Source organism: Elephas maximus, chromosome 5 (assembly GCF_024166365.1).
Source record: "Elephas maximus indicus isolate mEleMax1 chromosome 5, mEleMax1 primary haplotype, whole genome shotgun sequence".
Taxonomy (NCBI): Eukaryota; Metazoa; Chordata; class Mammalia; order Proboscidea; family Elephantidae; genus Elephas; species Elephas maximus.
Window position 1 is genome coordinate 68,284,320 of NC_064823.1, and position 17,194 is coordinate 68,301,513.

The 17,194-nt window shown below is 38.9% G+C and overlaps 1 protein-coding gene across 6 annotated transcripts in view; it reads left to right on the plus strand.

The window, feature by feature from the left end:
• KLHL8 (kelch like family member 8) overlaps positions 1 to 17,054 on the plus strand; it is a 64,173-nt gene extending 47,119 nt beyond the window's left edge. For all 6 annotated transcript variants that reach the window (XM_049885777.1, XM_049885775.1, XM_049885781.1 and 3 more), the window contains 2 exons: positions 1,908 to 2,109; positions 2,331 to 17,054. In XM_049885777.1, the coding sequence (XP_049741734.1) occupies positions 1,908 to 2,109; positions 2,331 to 2,454 (326 nt within the window). In that variant the 3' untranslated portion in view covers positions 2,455 to 17,054. The remainder of the gene's footprint in view (positions 1 to 1,907; positions 2,110 to 2,330) is intronic.
• The last annotated feature ends 140 nt before the right edge of the window (positions 17,055 to 17,194 follow it).

Here is a 17,194-nt window from a genome sequence, read left to right on the forward strand (position 1 = left end):
ACATAATTTACCTCCAGATTTCGTTTAATTATCACAACAGCTCTGTGAGGTAGAGGCTCGGAGAGATTGAATAATTTACTTGTAGTAACTGTCCTGAACAAGTGACAAAGCTGGAATTTGAAATCAGGTCTTTGTGAATTCAAAGTTCTTACAGTATATGCCATTGCCTCTCACAGCTCCCTGTCTGGTATAGGCATTCATATGTGTTACATGTCAACAGGAGCATCGTTGTTGTTACTTATTAAATTTTCTGGGCCCTTAGGATTAGTACAGACATGATGAAAATAATGACTCAGGTTGAACATAAAAAAAATCCTCTTGGTTGTTTATGCCCTGCTTTAAAACAGTTGAATAAGAAAAATTTAATGATAACTATATGCCCATGTTTAACAACCCAATTGCATCCTGTTTTTTCTGTTCCTCTGCTTTGAATTCCTTATTACTATAAATTTATACTACCTATCGGAAACCCTGGTGGCGTAGTGGTTAAGTGCTACGGCTGCTAACTGAGAGGTTGGCAGTTCAGATCCACCAGGCGCTCCTTGGAAACTCTATGCGGCAGTTCTACTCTGTCCTATAGGGTCGCTATGAGTTGGAACCGACTCGACGGCAGTGGGTTTAGTGAAATGCGAGGGAGCCAGTGAAAAAGAAGTCTGTGGAAATTTGACTGTTAAAAACGTAATCCTTTACGTTGGCATAAGCAATACTTAAAACTTTATTATGTGAATTCAAAGTGCTTTGTATTATGGTTATAGTAATTATGACACTACTGTATGCATTTGTCAGAACACAAAATTTTATGTGATGAATTTTATTGTATTTACAGTACACCTCAGTTAAGTTGATTTAACAAAATTAAACCCACTAGAGAAGTTGCCTCTGTTGATGTTCTGTTAGTGACCTTGTTGATAAATGTTTTGTTAAGTGTTCTTGAGTTGATTCCAACTCATAGTGTCCCCATGTGACAGAGCAGAATTGCCCCGAAATAGACTGATCATAATACCAACACTTCCCGTTCACAGGGAAGTAAGTAAGCTGAGTCACTGAATTAGAGCTGTTACTCATTTAGGCTGAGAGGGAGTCTAAAAAGAGACACATTTATTTTTAATGGAAAAAAGCAATATTGAAATAATAGTCTCTATATTTAACCTTCAGGGATATATTAAGTACATTGCTAGAATTCAGTAATAGTCTGCCATTTCTGCAATTATGATGGCAATTATAGTATTAAGGGAAACAATTGGAAAATTTTATCATATCTTAGATGATTCATATGATTTAACGCAGTTTATTACCTTCTCAAGTCCTCTTAGTATTTGAAAATACATCTACACACACGAACACGTGCAGTGAAGGAATCCCAGTGCTGTCTGGCTTGCCCCTAGGAAGCCAAGGACATAGGAACGTTGTGGTTTTTTTCTGTCCTAAATAATCTGCTTGGAAAAACGGGCTCCAGTTTTTCCCACTTTAAAATTTTTAATCTTAGCTGCTGTTGAGTTGATTCTGATTCATGGCAACCCCGTGTGTTGTAGAGCAGAAATACTCCATAGGGTTTTCTTGGCTGTAATCTTAATGGAAGCAAATCACCAGGCCTTTTCTTCAGCCATATGCTGGGTGAGTTCAAACCATCAACCTTTAGGTTAGCAGTCAAGTGCAAATCAACTTTTTTTTTTTTTTGGTAGGGACCTTTTTAATGTTAGTATTGAGGTAAAGTACCACTTAAATTATGTTATAGACAATGTCTAACAGTAGTTGGTGGTGGTAGACAGGCATTGGGATGAATTTTTTTTCAGGTTTTCTCAATTTTCTAAAATATTTTTAAATGATCGAGTTTGTAGAAGCTATTGATGTTTAGTAGTTAATTTCTATGAACTGTAATGCTGTATTAAAAATATTTCTCTACATAGGTGGTTTTGATGATAATTCTCCTCTGAGTTCAGTTGAACGGTATGACCCTCGGAGCAACAAGTGGGATTATGTAGCAGCACTTACCACTCCCAGGGGTGGAGTGGGGATCGCAACAGTGATGGGAAGAATCTTTGCGGTTGGTGGTCATAATGGCAATGCATACCTAAACACAGTGGAAGCATTTGATCCAGTGCTGAACAGGTAACTTCCATGTTTTCTCTATGCTTTAATGGGCTCTCGCAGTCACAGATCACTCCCGAGTGTTAAAGTGCTGCTAGGTGTAGTTGTTTGGGGTCTTTCCTCTCTTGGGAAGCTTGCTAGCTATCAGAACTAGTCCCACAATAGGAAGTTTTTGGTTGGGATTTTGAGTACAGCAAATCATATTTTTGTTTTAAAATGCTCTTTTTCCTGTATCTTTTCAGGTGGGAGCTTGTTGGATCTGTGTCCCATTGCAGAGCGGGAGCAGGTGTAGCTGTGTGTCCCTGTTTAACCAGCCAGATTCGAGATGTAGGTCACGGATCCAGTAACGTGGTTGACTGTATGTGATTTGAGTTCCTGCCACCAACAAATTAGTCGTACCTGTTAGGCAAGAAGGACAACCAGGATTTTGATCTGTCTTTGAACAGTTTTAATTACAACTAGAGTCTTATTTAAATGTTACCTGTTGTATTGTGACTAAGCACAGCTTTTGGAGTGGAAGTTGAAGAATTATTAGTGATAAAGTTAAATTTGATACTTCTTGCTTTAACAGATAATGGACTAGGGAAGGAAGACAGTCTAACTTGAAACCATACTTGCTCCAAAAAATGTTTAAAGTAGTGCCAAAACCTGGAAAGCTTTTTATTATTATTATTTTTATGTAAATCAAATGCATGGCTGAGTCATTTGGTGAGTTTTTCCTTTCCTTTTGTCTAAAGGTGTTAACCTCAGGCAGTGGATTTTTCTTAGGGGGAAGAGTAGAACTGATTCATCAACAAAAGGGTATCAGGACACATAAGAGAGCTGCTCCTTTTGAAGATCATTTCTACTTGGTGCTGATGAATCTATGCCTTGCTTTTACTAGGTGTTTGGTTTTTCAATTCCTTGGATATTTACAGAAGTAGGAAAAAATGTTTCACCTTTCAGAGTGCCACTTGGCTGCATTTCCAGAAGCTTATAGGAGTGCTATACAGAGCCCATATTTTAAGTTTGAATTGTTAAGACGCCAAAAGACCTAGTTGAACTAGTTCTATCTGAACGAGTCAGCAATTTTGCTTCTTTCTCATCTCATGTAAAAGGAACATATTTCGTAATAAGCAGAAATTGAACTAGAGTGAATATTACAGAAGGCTTTAGATTTGATGCTGTTGTAGGGTTCAATTGTGATTACATGACTCCCTAGCGAAGGGAATCTGACAGTATTTTCAGTGCTCCTCTTTGATTTAATCATTTGATTTTGAACCCAAGATTGATCATTTCAAGTCTATTATTAATCAGTAAAAGGAACTGTTGATAAAAAGAGAAAGACTGAAACAACTGTTTTTTCTATTATGTTTAATCACCTGCAGGTATATTTATTGAACTTTAATTGAAAATATTTCTGCACATTCATTTGGAGCCAGGATATTGACATAAGCCTACTGACTTACCCACCTCTTCATGGTTTTAACCAGCACTGTAAAATGGCCTATTGGTTATATGTATATCTTTTTATATATATTTATTAAGAATATTGCTATATATTCTATTTTTTATTTGCAATGTAGTTTGGCACTTCAGGCCTGTCTGAATTTTCCTTTGGTCATACCTTAGAATTTATTGTAGTTCACTGCTGGTCTAGTCATCTGGTTCACAAAGAAGCTGGGGCAGCAAAGAACACTTTCTCGCTCCAGCCAGCCCTGAAGTTCATTGCCTAATAGCTCTGACAGTCCTCATTAAATGGGAGCCTGGGCTTATCAGTACAGCTAGGTGAAAGCCGCATTGCAAAAGCCCGTGCCTACTGGGTATATCAAAACAACAACAAAAATTATGAGAGCCCAGCCTGGCAGATAAAGGTCCTTGCATAAAGTAGACTCACATGTTCTCAGATTGTGCTATTTTTTGCTATCAGCCTATGGGCAAGATCATAAGTCATTGCTAGATCTGAACCGATGCTCCCTTGTATAACTGTAACCATACTTCAATCCAAAAGCTGCTGACTCTTCAGAACTTACTGGACTGTCTTCAAATGGCTTGATGTGGAGAATAAATCTCAAGACTTCGCCTAAACTGTTTCTCATTTCGAATGGCGTTCTTACACTATAATGCTAGCCTAGCTGTGGTTACTAGTATATTTATCCTCATAAGGGGGGATCTTGATCTTATTATTGTTTCCTAAGATTATTTAAATGTTCTCTTTAACGTATTTTTGCCTTTGTCATATGTATAGAATTTGGGGGCATAAGGGTATTACATTTTCATTTCTGGCTTTTACTATACAGTGGTCATCTGGCATACTAAGTTGGTACCCTAGCCACACCCATAAAAGATGAAATACTTATAAGACCTGAAGTAATGGGAACATGTAGCTGTCTGTTACAGTACATATGGGCAGACAGAAGCATAGCTTTGAAGGCCCTGCCAACATAAACGATAAATACCATCAATAGGCACAGTCTCTTTATTGGACAAAAATACATTGAGATATGAAATGAGAAGCAGACTGAAGGAATCATACAATTGAAAGATGATTATATGCATAGGAATGAAAAGAGGAAATGTTCAAAGAAGATGGCTACTTTATTGTGAGGCCCATCACTTTAACCTCAGATGTTAACAGCGCCTACCAAAAAGTCATATAAAATAGAGCTAAAATATTGAAATTATAAATGGAAAAAAAAAGTGAAAATATGTAAGTGTGTATATTATTTCTTCAAGAAATATTTCTAGGTGGTTTTGTGTGATTCCCCTGTAGTCATTAAAGTTACTGCTTGCCACTTTGAAAACAATTACTTGATGTTGTCTTTGACTAATTTCACTATATTCTTACGTAATTAATTGATTATTTTAAAACTGGTTGAATAAGCTTTATACTCCCTCTAAGGAGTATTAGTCATTCTCTTAATTCCCAAATGAACTTGAATGTATAATGCTGTTAAGTCCCTAGATAAGGGATAGCTGAATTGCATAAGCCACTCTTGCAAATGGTAAACTTTTCGTTGTTCTCCCCATCTCTTTTATGATAAAGAGAGAATGCATTTAGAATCTAATTCATGTTTTATCAGTAGAAAATATCTTCTGTGATTTCTCATACCAGCCATTTAAAGAAATTATTATTCGGATGTCATCAGCAATCTTTTCCCCCTTCTTGTGAAATTGTTGCTGTTGTTAGGTGCTGTTGAATCAGTTCTAACTGTGCACAACAGAACGAAACACTGCCCAGTCCTGCGCCATCCTCACAATCCTTCTTATGCTTCAGCCCGTTGTTGCAGCCACTGTGTCAGTCTGTCTCATTGAGGGTTTTCCTCTTTTTCGCTGACCCACTTACCAAGCATGACGTTCTTCTCTAGGGACTAGTCCCACCTGGTAACATGTCCAAAGTACATAAGACGAAGTCTCGCCATCCTCCCTTCTAAGGAGCATTCTGGTTGTACTTCTTCCAAGACAGATTTGTTTGTTCTTCTGGCAGTCCGTGGTATATTCAGTATTTTTCGCCAACACCATAATTCAAAGGCGTCAGTTCTTCTTCAGTCTTCTTATTCATCGTCCAGCTTTTGTATGCATATGAGGCGACTGAAAATACCATGGCTTGGGTCAGCCACAGCTCAGTCGTGTGAAATTACTTTGGCAATAAAGCTTCTCTGTGATATTTTCTTGAAGCCACTTATAAATTTGTGCGATAACTTTCTAGCAAATCAAAATAATAAATTATATATACTACGTAACTACTGAAATCAAAGAGCTGGATTCACATCACTGCAAACTTGAGTTAGTAAGTTGGCTATAATATTTTTCTTCGCATATAAAGGATCTCTTTTTGTTTAACTGAAAATGAAAGATTTTTGTTGGCCTTTCAGGAATTAAAAGGTTAAAGGTGGCTGGCGTAAGTAGTTTTACGAACTTCGTGACTGATTAAGGGGTTCTCTTCAATAACTGCAAGCTTGCTGCACTCTGTAGAAATGAGACTTTTCATGCATCGAGATGGATGTTGTCCTTCCAAGCAGTAACCTGGCAAAGCTTTTTTGGGGCAATGGTGGTATTGCTTAAAAACTTCTCTGAAACTCATCTTTGAAAATAGCCTGAAGAGTCCATTTGTAAGTCACCCAAGATAATTAGTCTTATCATAGTCACACCTTAATTTTGACCAGAATCTCCACTTGGTTATGGACCTGTGTTCTCTGTTTATTAGACATGATTCAAAATATTTTATGGCTGTTTCCACAGGTGAAATCTACCCTCAAAAAAAAAAACTTTTTTTTTTTTTTTTACCCTCAAAGAATTAAGATTTTCCTTCCCTGGTAAAAAATTTTCGAAAGTGAACGGTTCCAATGGAGGATTTCTAAAATCACTCTAAGGGATAGTAACATCGGTGAAATAAGTACATAGCCTCTTTGAAAGACAAGTTTACATGCTTATTTGGATGTTTAAAGAAAAAAAAAAGTTTTTTTTAACAAGTCACTCTTACACATCTTAACAGTTGAGACTAAATTGTTTCTTAGCTTTGGGTAATACCAAAAAGAAAAAAAAAAAACCTATTGTCGTTGAGTTGATTCTGACTCATACTGACTCTACAGGAGAGAAGAGAACTGCCCTATAGAGTTTCCAAGGAGCACGTGGTGGATTTGAACTGCCAGGTTTTGGTTAGCAGCCGCAGCACTTAATCACTACGCCACCAGTGTTTCCGGCTTTGGGTAATAGTGGCTTATAAAGGCTTTCTTTTAAGTTTGGGCAGAGGTGTTAACAAGTCATTTTTGAAATGTATAGTCTGTACCAATCACTTTGTAATAATAATTTTAATCTTTATGCTAATTTTACATTTTACCATTAAAAAAGGCTCAAAGGCATTTATTATCCAAAATTCCACACTAATCAGTGGTTGAACCAGTATTCTTTGTGACTAAAAAACCATACCTCTGATTTCACAAGGTAGTATATACATACATTTAAGGAAAGATGATTTCCTTGTTCATAATTTCTTCCTATCAAGAAAGTAGTACAAAAATATTTCTTGCCGTATAGTTCTATGTTTAATGTTATATGCATACATAAAATATATGTAAACATGGAAGTTATGAAGCATAATAATAAAACAAGCAACTATGTAGCTACCGCCTAATTAAGAACTAGAATGTTTCTGGGAAGTATTGACCCTACTTTTGTGTTCCTTCTCACTTCCAATACCCAGGCTTATCCCCGTCCCCAGAGGTAACCACCGCCCTGAATGGATCGTTCCTTTGCTTCTTTTGTGTTTACTACCTATATCCCTAAGCCCTATAGTTTACTTGTGAGCTTTATAAAAATATTATCATATGTAATATGTAAAGTAGTTACGTAATTTATCATTTCATCCAACAGGTTCATTTTTACGGTTCATGTTGTTGGGAGTGGTTTACCATTTTTTTGTTTTTACAAACAATGCTGAAATGAACATTTGTATAGTTTATTGGTGCACATGTTCAAGAACTTCTTTAGAGTGTGTACCCGGAAGCAGAGCTAGTGGTTTGTAGTATGTGCCTCGTCAGCTTTGTAACAGTTCTAGAAGGTAATGCCGAGTTTGTTTTCTAAAATGGTTTGTGCTAGTTTATGCTTTCTCATTCATTTGGTTTTGTAAGACTTAATTTTTGCCAATCTGATAGGTGTAAAATGGTATTTTATTGTGGCTTCAGTTTGCGTTTTCCTGATTATTAATAAGTGGAACATATTTCCATGTTTATTAGCCCAGAACCCTCTTCTTTTAATAAGTTTCTGTTTATTTTCGTTACCCGTCTGCCCTTCTCTATTCTTTTACTGTTAACCATGAACATTTAAATGCATATTTAATTTAACAATCTCAAGGTAATCAGAGTGCTAAATGCCTTCCTACACACCAAAAGAACCTTAGAACACTAACTTCAATCGCCTTTCTTCCAACTAGTATTGTCTAGTAATTTAGTTGTTTTCCAACCTACACTTAAACATTATCATGATCATCATCGTCGTATACAATTTTGGGGGGGTTACCAGATGCTTACTTTGGTCATTTTTCTTTCTTGTATCTCAGACATTCCTTCTAAGGCCATTTTCTTTCTAAAGGATGTATTCCTGAAAGAAGTTACTTAGAGAAGTTCTGCTCAAGGTGTGATCTCTTTCAGTTTTGCATCCTGAAAATGTCCTAAAAACTGTCATTTTTTTAATTTACTAGGTACAATTCTAGTTAATAGTTTTCTCTCAGTATTTTGAAGTTATTATTCCACTGTCATCTGCTTTCCTTTGTAGTTTTAAGTCAGCTGCTGTCTAATTGTCTTTTTCTTTCTACAGGATCTCTTTTTTTCACCTCTCTGCTGCTTTTAAGATACTCTTTTCATCTATTCTGATGTGCAGTTTCACTAATGTGTCTATATGTGGCTTTCTTATTTATCTTGCCTAGTATACATTGTGCTGCATGTATTTGTGGATATACATCCTCTGAAAATTTCAGCCATGGAATATAAAATGGTAGCACTTTGGAAATCGATTTGGTGCTTCCTTAAAAAGCTAGAAATAAAACTACCATACGATTTAGCAATCCCACTTCTTGGAACATGTCCTAGAGAAATAAGAGCCTTCACACAAACAGATATGTGCGTACCCGTGTTCATTGCAGCATTGTTCATAATAGCAAAAAGATGGATGCAACCAAGGTGCCCGTCAATGGATGAACGGATAAATTATGGTATATTCACACCAATGGAATACTACGCAATGATAAAGAACAACGATGAACCCGTGGAACATTTCATAACGTGGAGGAATCCGGAAGGCATGCTGAGTGAAATTAGTTGCAAAAGGAGAAATATTGTATGAGACCACTATTATAAGAACTCAAGAAATAGTTCAAACACAGAAGAAAATATTCTTTGATGGTTACAGGGTGGGGAAGGAGGGAGTGGAGTATTCACTGATTAGATAGACAAGAACAATTTTAGGGGAAGGGAAAGACAACACACGATACAGGTGAGGTCAGTACAGCTGGACCAAACCAAAAGCAGAGGAGTTTCCGGAATACAACTGAACACTTTAAAGGCCAGAGTAGCAGGGGCGGGGGTCTGGGGACCATGGTTTCAGGGGACACTGGCATAACAAAATGTATTAAGAAAACATTCTGCATCCCACTTTGGTGAGTGGCGTCTGGGGTCTTAAACGCTAGCAAGCAGCCATCTAAGATGGATCAATTGGTCTCAACCCACCTGGAGCAAAGGAAGATTAAGAACACCAAAGACACAAGGTAAATATGAGCCCAAGAGACAGAAAGGGCCACATAAGTCAGACTCTATGTCAGCCTGAGACCAGAAGAACTAGGTGGTGCCCAGTTACAACCGATGACTGCCTTGACAAAGAGAACACAGAATCCCTGATGGACCAGGAGAACCGTGGGATGCAGACCTCAAATTCTCATAAAAAGACCAGACTTAGTGGTCTGACTGAGACTGGAGGGACCCCAGAGGTCATGGTCCCTGGGCCTTCTGTTAGCCCAAGACTGGAACCATTCCCAAAGCCAATTCTTCAGACAGGGATTGGACTGGACTGTAAGACAGAAAATGATACTGGTGAGGAGTGAGTTTCTTGGCTCAAGTAGACACCTCCTGTCTGGAGGTGAGATGAGAAGGCAGAGGGGGTCGAGAGCTGGCTGAATGGACACGGGGGATACAGGGTGGAGAGGAGGAGTGTGCAGTCTCAGTGGGAGAGCAACTAGGAGTACATAGCAAGGTGTATGTAAGTTTTTGTATGAGAGACTGGATTTGTAAACTTTTGCTTAAAGCACAGTTAAAAAATTTCAGCCGTGAACTTTTTGGATATTCTCTATTCTCTTTGGGACTTTGAACTATCATCCTATTTACTAATTCTCATTTCAGCTCTGTGTAACCTGTTGAAAGCTAAGCCATTGAATTTTTAATTTCAATTGTTATAGTTTTTGTTTTCAAAAATCCTATTCATTCTCTCTTAAATATGCTTGGTCATTTTTGATGGACTTACACAGCTTAATTCTTTTTGTTTTGTTTGTCTTTTTTTTTTTTTTTCTGTCTTTAACTTCTTTGAACTATTCATACATAGTTAACTGTATCCTGTATCTGATAATTCCACTGGCTGAAGTCCTTGGGGATCTAACTCTGTTTATTGTTTCTACTGAACTTCTCGGTATGGTGCCATTCTTCCTTGTGTGTCTGGTGTTTGTACTTTTTAAACTCATACTTAGTTGAGCCAATGGGAATCTGGGGTCCTAATCTGGGAATACTCGTTAGGGAGGATTTACATTTGCTTCTCTAGACCAGGGAACAAAACCAACCTGGGACAGTTTGTCTCCTTGGCTCCTGGCCTGATGCTGTGCTTTCAGGTTCAGCTCCTGCACCTTGTGGTGTTTGTCCTCAGGGCAACCTCGCCTTTCCTGTTTCTGTCACTCCTCTTAGGAACCAGCTTATATATTGGCCCTGGAGGTTTTCCTTCTTCCCTGAGAACCCAGTAAAACATTTGAAATCATTTTGTTTACAATGTACCGAGCAGCTAATAATGGGAGAGGCCTCAGAGTGTGTAGTTTTTCATAATGCCCGGAAGCAGCACATGGTCACTGTTGTTCTAGAGCCAAAGAAAACTGGAACATTTTGTCTTAATTGATATGCACTTGCCTTCCATTTATGTGTCATTACAGCCCTCTGTGAAATGTATTTGTTGACGACCTAAGGTAGTAGTCCTTAACAGAATGAGTTCTTTGGTTACATATATTTATCATACCTGAAGTTTCTTTAAACTTTCAGGAAGTGTAAGGTATATATTCCTTGGCATAGTCACACCTGTTACCTCACATGCCTCTCTTGGCCTGGAATGTCTCCAATATCAGAGTTCAGAGTTATATACACCAGTCATGTGGATCCTTTCATAGACATTACTCCAAAGAACTGATGTAGATCCAGAAAATAATTGCATTCTGCCTGAAACTTGATAACTTAAAAAAAAAAGTTTGTTATAATGGTCTTTGCCCAAAAGTAATAAAATTCTTATCTGACTATAAATTTCCCAGTTTTCCCCTATCCGTTTGCAAACAATGATCTTTTTTCCTCTCTGAGAACCAAAGCTTAGGACCGAATGACACAGTGGTTATTTGTGTTACATTCTGACTCACAGGCCCCCAGTTTTCTTTCCTCCGCTGCTTCACTTCATTTCCCCATACCTACCCTATTCGTGTAGGGTAATTAGTAATAAATCAGTGTAGTACGTAGGGGAGTGGAGGAGAGTGCTTTTTTTGAGTCAGCTTTATTGAGGTATAGTTTACATACTATATTCACCTGTAAGTGTACAATTCATTGATTTAGTAAATGTATAAAGTTGTGTCAGCATCAACATAATTCAGATTTAGGACATGTCCATCATCTCAAAAAGTTTCTACAAGCCCTTTTATAGTCAGTTTCTACTCTTCCCCTTCTACTAATTTGCTTTTTGCTTCTGTACTTTTGTCTTTTCTGGATATTTCATATGAATGGGATCATACTGTATGTAGTCCTTTGCATCTGGCTCCTTTCACTTAGCATAATGTTTTTGACGTTCCCTTTGGGCAGACTGGAGCGTTTTTATTGATGAAGAGTATTCCATCTTATGCATATTCCACATGTTGTTATCCATTCACAAGCTGGACATTTGGATTGTTGCCACTTCTGGCCCATTATGCATACTGCTGCCATGAACATATCTTTATGTGAACTTGTGTTTTCATTTCACTTGAATAGGTTCATACAAGTGAAATTGCTGGGTTGGATGATGATTTGTAACTCTTCAAGAAACTATTGAACTGTACCAAATTATATTCCCAGAAGAAAAATGAGGGTTGCAGTTTTCCTACATCCTCTCCAACATTTGGTATTGCTTTTGATTGGGGACATTCATGATATGGTATCTTATTGTGGTTAGATCAATGTATTCGCAGCAGCATTTTTTTTCCTAAAGGAAGTGGTTGCCCTCTAGTGGCATATTCTGCACATTGCACTTGGTATAAGCTTACAGGCAGTCCCTGAGTTACAAATCAGTCCCATTCCTAAATGTCTTTAAGTCAACTTTGTAGGTAAGTCGAAACAGATGCATACAATTCTTACAAAAGGTCAGCAGTTCGAATCCACCAGCTGCCCCTTGGAAATCTTATGGGGCAGTTCTGCTCTGTTCTATAGCGTCACTGAGTCGGAACTGAAGGGTATGCATATAAAACAAGCACTTGCAAATACACTAAAACATAATAATCCAGTATATAATAATAATGCAGTAATAATAAAAGTATATACGGTACTGTACTGAAGAGAGAATCTGTGTGTGTACACGTGTGGGTATACAGTACCGTAAAAAAATTAAAGAAACTGTTCGTAAAACAAAGAAAAGAAAAAAGATCATGATGTTAACACTTACTCTTGTTCCATTGAGGTCTTGCATACCGGAAGGGGCATTCAGGAGGTAACGTTCTCACGATAACTGGACGGTGCAGGAGAAGGTGATGGAGAGACGCTGCTGTTGAAGAGGATGGGCCTGGTGCTGGAGAGTCAGGGTTTGGTTCTGCTGCTGGAGGGGGGCGTTTACTACAGGAGTCAATTTCTCGAAGTAGGCATCAAGGGAAGTTTGTACAGAGTGTCTCTTTCTCTCATGATAAATGGCCTTGTAGCAGCTGAGGCCCTCGGTAACTACGGAAACGTTGGTGAACCTCTCCGTGTTAGGATCTTGCTCCTCTAACTTTGCCATCCCTGCTTCAACAAGACAAAAGGCTTCAGCTAACTCGTCAAAAACTTTTTTGGTTCTGAAACTTTTAGGTCAAAGTCTTCTTCCTCAGATGCCGTCATCTGCTGCCCTAGTTCCATAAGGTCTTCCCTGGTTGGTTCTCTAGCATGGGAGTGGAGTAACGGACATCTGTTTCACTGATGTCTAACTGCAGCTGATGACCACTGACTGACGGCGTTTCACCTCTTGCCAATCGCTTTATCATTTCCACTCTGTTTTCGATTGTGATCGTCAGCCTTGTCTTGGACGCATCGCCAGCACTTGCATCGGACTTGGGCTTTGGAGGCATGGTTCCAAGGGTGGATACGAGGAAACCGTAAGCCAAATACAAGGTTACACACTCGACGTGATCCCACAGACTGCTAAAGCCTGAGCAGGGTTTTCACGAGCGACACAAAGTAGTGCCTGTGTTCGTTATTCCGAACCATTGTATTTAACTCAGATTTTTAGTACAGTAGGCTTTATGGCAGTCAGTTCTTAAGTATGAGTCGTCTGTAAATTGGATGTTCTTAACCTGGGGACTTACTGTCAGTTTGTCCTGCTGTGGGGGGTTGCATGTTACTGCCATGCTGGAATTCCAGAACACCTGTGGTCCTGAGAAACCTGTACATACAGCAAGAGGCCGTCGTTCAGACAGAACAAGGGGATACTGCGTGCTTTAAAGTCTGGAAAGGTGTGCTTCACGGTTGTATCCTTTCACCATACCTATTTAATCTGCATGCTGAAAATATAATCCAAGGAGCTGGACTCTATGAAGAAGAACAGGGCATCAGGATTGGAGGAAGACTCATTAACAACCTGCATTATGCAGATGACAGAACCTTGTTTGCCGAAAGTGAAGAGGACTTGAAGCAGTTACTGATGAAGATCAAAGACCACAGCCTTCAGCATGGATTACACCTCAATGTAAAGAAAACAAAAATCCTCACAACTGGACCAATAAGCAACATCATGACAAACAGGGAAAAGATTGACATTGTCAAGGATTTCATTTTACTTGGATCCACAATCCACACCCATGGAAGCAGCAGTCAAGAAATCAAAAGATGCGTTTGCATAGGGCAAACCTGCTGCAAGAGACCTCTTTAAAATGTTGAAAAACAAAGATGTCCCCTGGAAGACTAAGGTGCGCCTGACCCAAGCCATGGTGTTTTCAGTTGCCTCATATGCATGTGAAAGCTGGACAATGAATAAGGAAGACCGAAGAAGAACTGATGCCTTTAAATTGTGGTGTTGGCAAAGAATATTGAATATACCATGGACTGCCAAAAGAACGAACAAATCTGTCTTGGAAGATGTACAACCAGAATGCTCCTTAGACGTGAGGATGGTGAGACTACGTCTCATATACATTGAACATGTTATTGGGAGGGATCAGTCCCTGGAGAAGGACATCATGCTAGGTAAAGAAGATGGTCAGCAAAAAAGAGGAAGACCCTCAACTAGATGGACTGACACAGTGGTTGCAACAGTGGGCTCAAGCATAACGACAACTGTGAGGATGGCACAGGACTGGGCAGCATTTTGTTCTGTTGTACATAGGCTGCTTATGAGTCGGAATTGACTCAATGGCACCCAACAACGATGATGACATAATGGTTCGTAATAACAGGTGCTAGTTTGCAAGGCACATCAAAATATTATCATTCCTGATTATGTTAGAGTTTTGGTGTATCTGGAGGTGTTTTCTTTTAACGTTTCTTCTGCATAGAAAAGGTATACTATATACTAAGACAGACTTTTGACTGACGTTAGACACGAACCGTACCTGTTTCAACTTATGTACAAATTTGACTTAGATTTAGGAATGGAACTCATTTGTAATGAGAGGACTGCCTGTACTGAGAAGCCTAAATCTCAAACATGGCTTGTTAAAATTTACATTCATTTCACGTGTGCCTGCAATATTTAGCCTGCTGAGTGGAATCTGAGCCCAAGTTCAAAATGTTTTCCTCATTACCACTATTAATAATCCTCAGGAGCTGGGCTGGGTCGGTCCTGGCTTTTACTTGATCCCTGTTGCTCTTGAGTTCACCCTACAGGACAGGGTAGAACTGTTCCACGGGGTTTCCAAGGCTGTAATCTTTATGGAAGCAGACTACCACATCTTTCTCCAGCAGAGCAGCTGGTGAGTTTGAACAGCTGACCTTTTGGTTAGCAGCTGAGCACTTAACCACTGAGCCACCAGGGCTCCTTAATCCCAGAGGTGCAAAAAAAAAAAACCCCAAAACTAGGCTTTTGTGCTTCATGTTTCATCCACTTTATGCACTGAGATCTTTTGGTATAAGGGTTTACACCTATGGACTGACTAATGCTTATGAAGAAGGGGAGAAAAAGGCCAGAGAGGGCATTGTTCGACTCAAACCTACTACATCTTTTCAAACCAGAGCCAGAGGAGTAAATAATTCTTACTAATGGAATGAATGTAAATGCTTTCCAAATGAATTGCACACAAATGGAATGTCTGGTGGCTCCTTGGTCTTTTCAGGTAACACTTTGTAAATATGCCTGTGGAGAGTAGTAAAATTTTGGGAGACTGGGTCCCAGCTGCCCTGCGGCTTCCAAGGCCCTACTGAAAGGAGTGAGCACTCTGTGTGTTAGAAATAGCAAAGAAGTGAAGCTAAGGAGCCTGCCAGGGACTGACGGACTTAAGGACTGTGTGTTTGGTAAGTAAAAAAAGATGTGGCTTCAGGAAATTAGGGTAGTGGAGCCAAACATTTAATGATTTAAAGTAAGAACTTAAGGCTTTTACCTTAACGCAACAGGATATCACATGATTAATGCCACACTATTGCAGAAAGTAGTGTGTGCACATGAAACGTCCCTAATCTCTTCTGCTTTAGATGGCCCAATTACTCGAGAACACATCTTACTGCCCTGACTTCATATATGTCTATACAGTGGTTTTATACACACAACACACGCACACATACATACTTACTGTTGTGGATTGAATTGTGCCCTCCCCCACCCACCTACCCAATGTGTTGTAAATCCAAACCCTAAACCTGTGGTTATAATCCCATTTTGGAATGGGTTTTCTTTGTTATCTTAATGAGGCAGTGTTATTGTAGGTTGTGTCTTAAATCAGTCTCTTTTGAGATCTAAAAGAGCACATTAAGCAAACAGAGATGGGGGAAGATAGATGCCAGGCCACATGAAGATCACCAAAGAACTGAGGAACTGAAGTTGAAAATGGACAAGGACTCTCCCCGAGAGCTGACAGAGAAAGACAGCCTTCCCCTAGATTCAGTGTCCTAAATTTGGACTTCTAGCCTCTCCTAACCTGTGAGAAAATCAATTTGTTTGTTAAACCACCCACTGTGGTATTTCTGTTGTAGCTGCACTAGATAACTGAGATACATGCACACGTACACACATGCACATGCAAATACCCACAAATGTCTAAACGCACAACAGAAAGCCTGATGGATAGACTTGCCCGTTGATGATTTACTCCTTCTGTCAAATGGCAAAAGGAAGAGAGGCAAAACCATCTGACTGACATTTTGGTACACAGTGATTATACTCCATAGTAAATATGGTCCAATCCACTTATCAGTCAGGGGGTAGAGAAAGAGGTATAAGATAGCAGAAAGTTTTTTCAGCTTCAGGATAAACACTGTATATGGGGAGGGGATAGAAATGTTCTGGGATTAAAATGGTAACTAATTTTTGAAAGTATCAACCTATAAAAAATGTGGCTACATTAATCCAAAAAATACAAATGTTGGAGAAGCTGTAGAAAGACTGGAACACTGATACACTGCTGGTGGGAATGTAAAATGGTACAATTGCTTTGGAAATCGATTTGGCACTTCCTTAAAAAGCTAGAAATAGAACTACCACATGATCCAGCAATCCCACTCCTTGGAATATATCCTAGAGAAATAAAAGCCTTTACACCAACAGATATATGCACACCCATGTTTATTGCAGCACTGTGTACAATAGCAAAAAGATGGAAACAACTAAGGTGCCCATCAATGGATGAATGGATAAATTATGGTATATTCACACAATGGAATAGTACGCATTGATAAAGAACAGTGAGGAATCTGTGAAACATTTCATAACATGGAGGAACGTGGAAGGCATTACGCTGAGTGAAATTAGATGCAAAAGGGCAAATATTGTATAAGACCACTATTATAAGAACTCGAGAAATAGTTTAAACAGAAAATATTTTTTGACGGTTATGAGAGGGGGGAAAGAGGGAGGGTGGGAGAGGGATATTCACTAATTAGATAGTAGATAAGAACTACTTTAGGTGACGGGAAAGAAAATACACAATACAGGCAAGGTCAGCATAACTGGACTAAACCAAAAGCAGTTTCCTGAATAA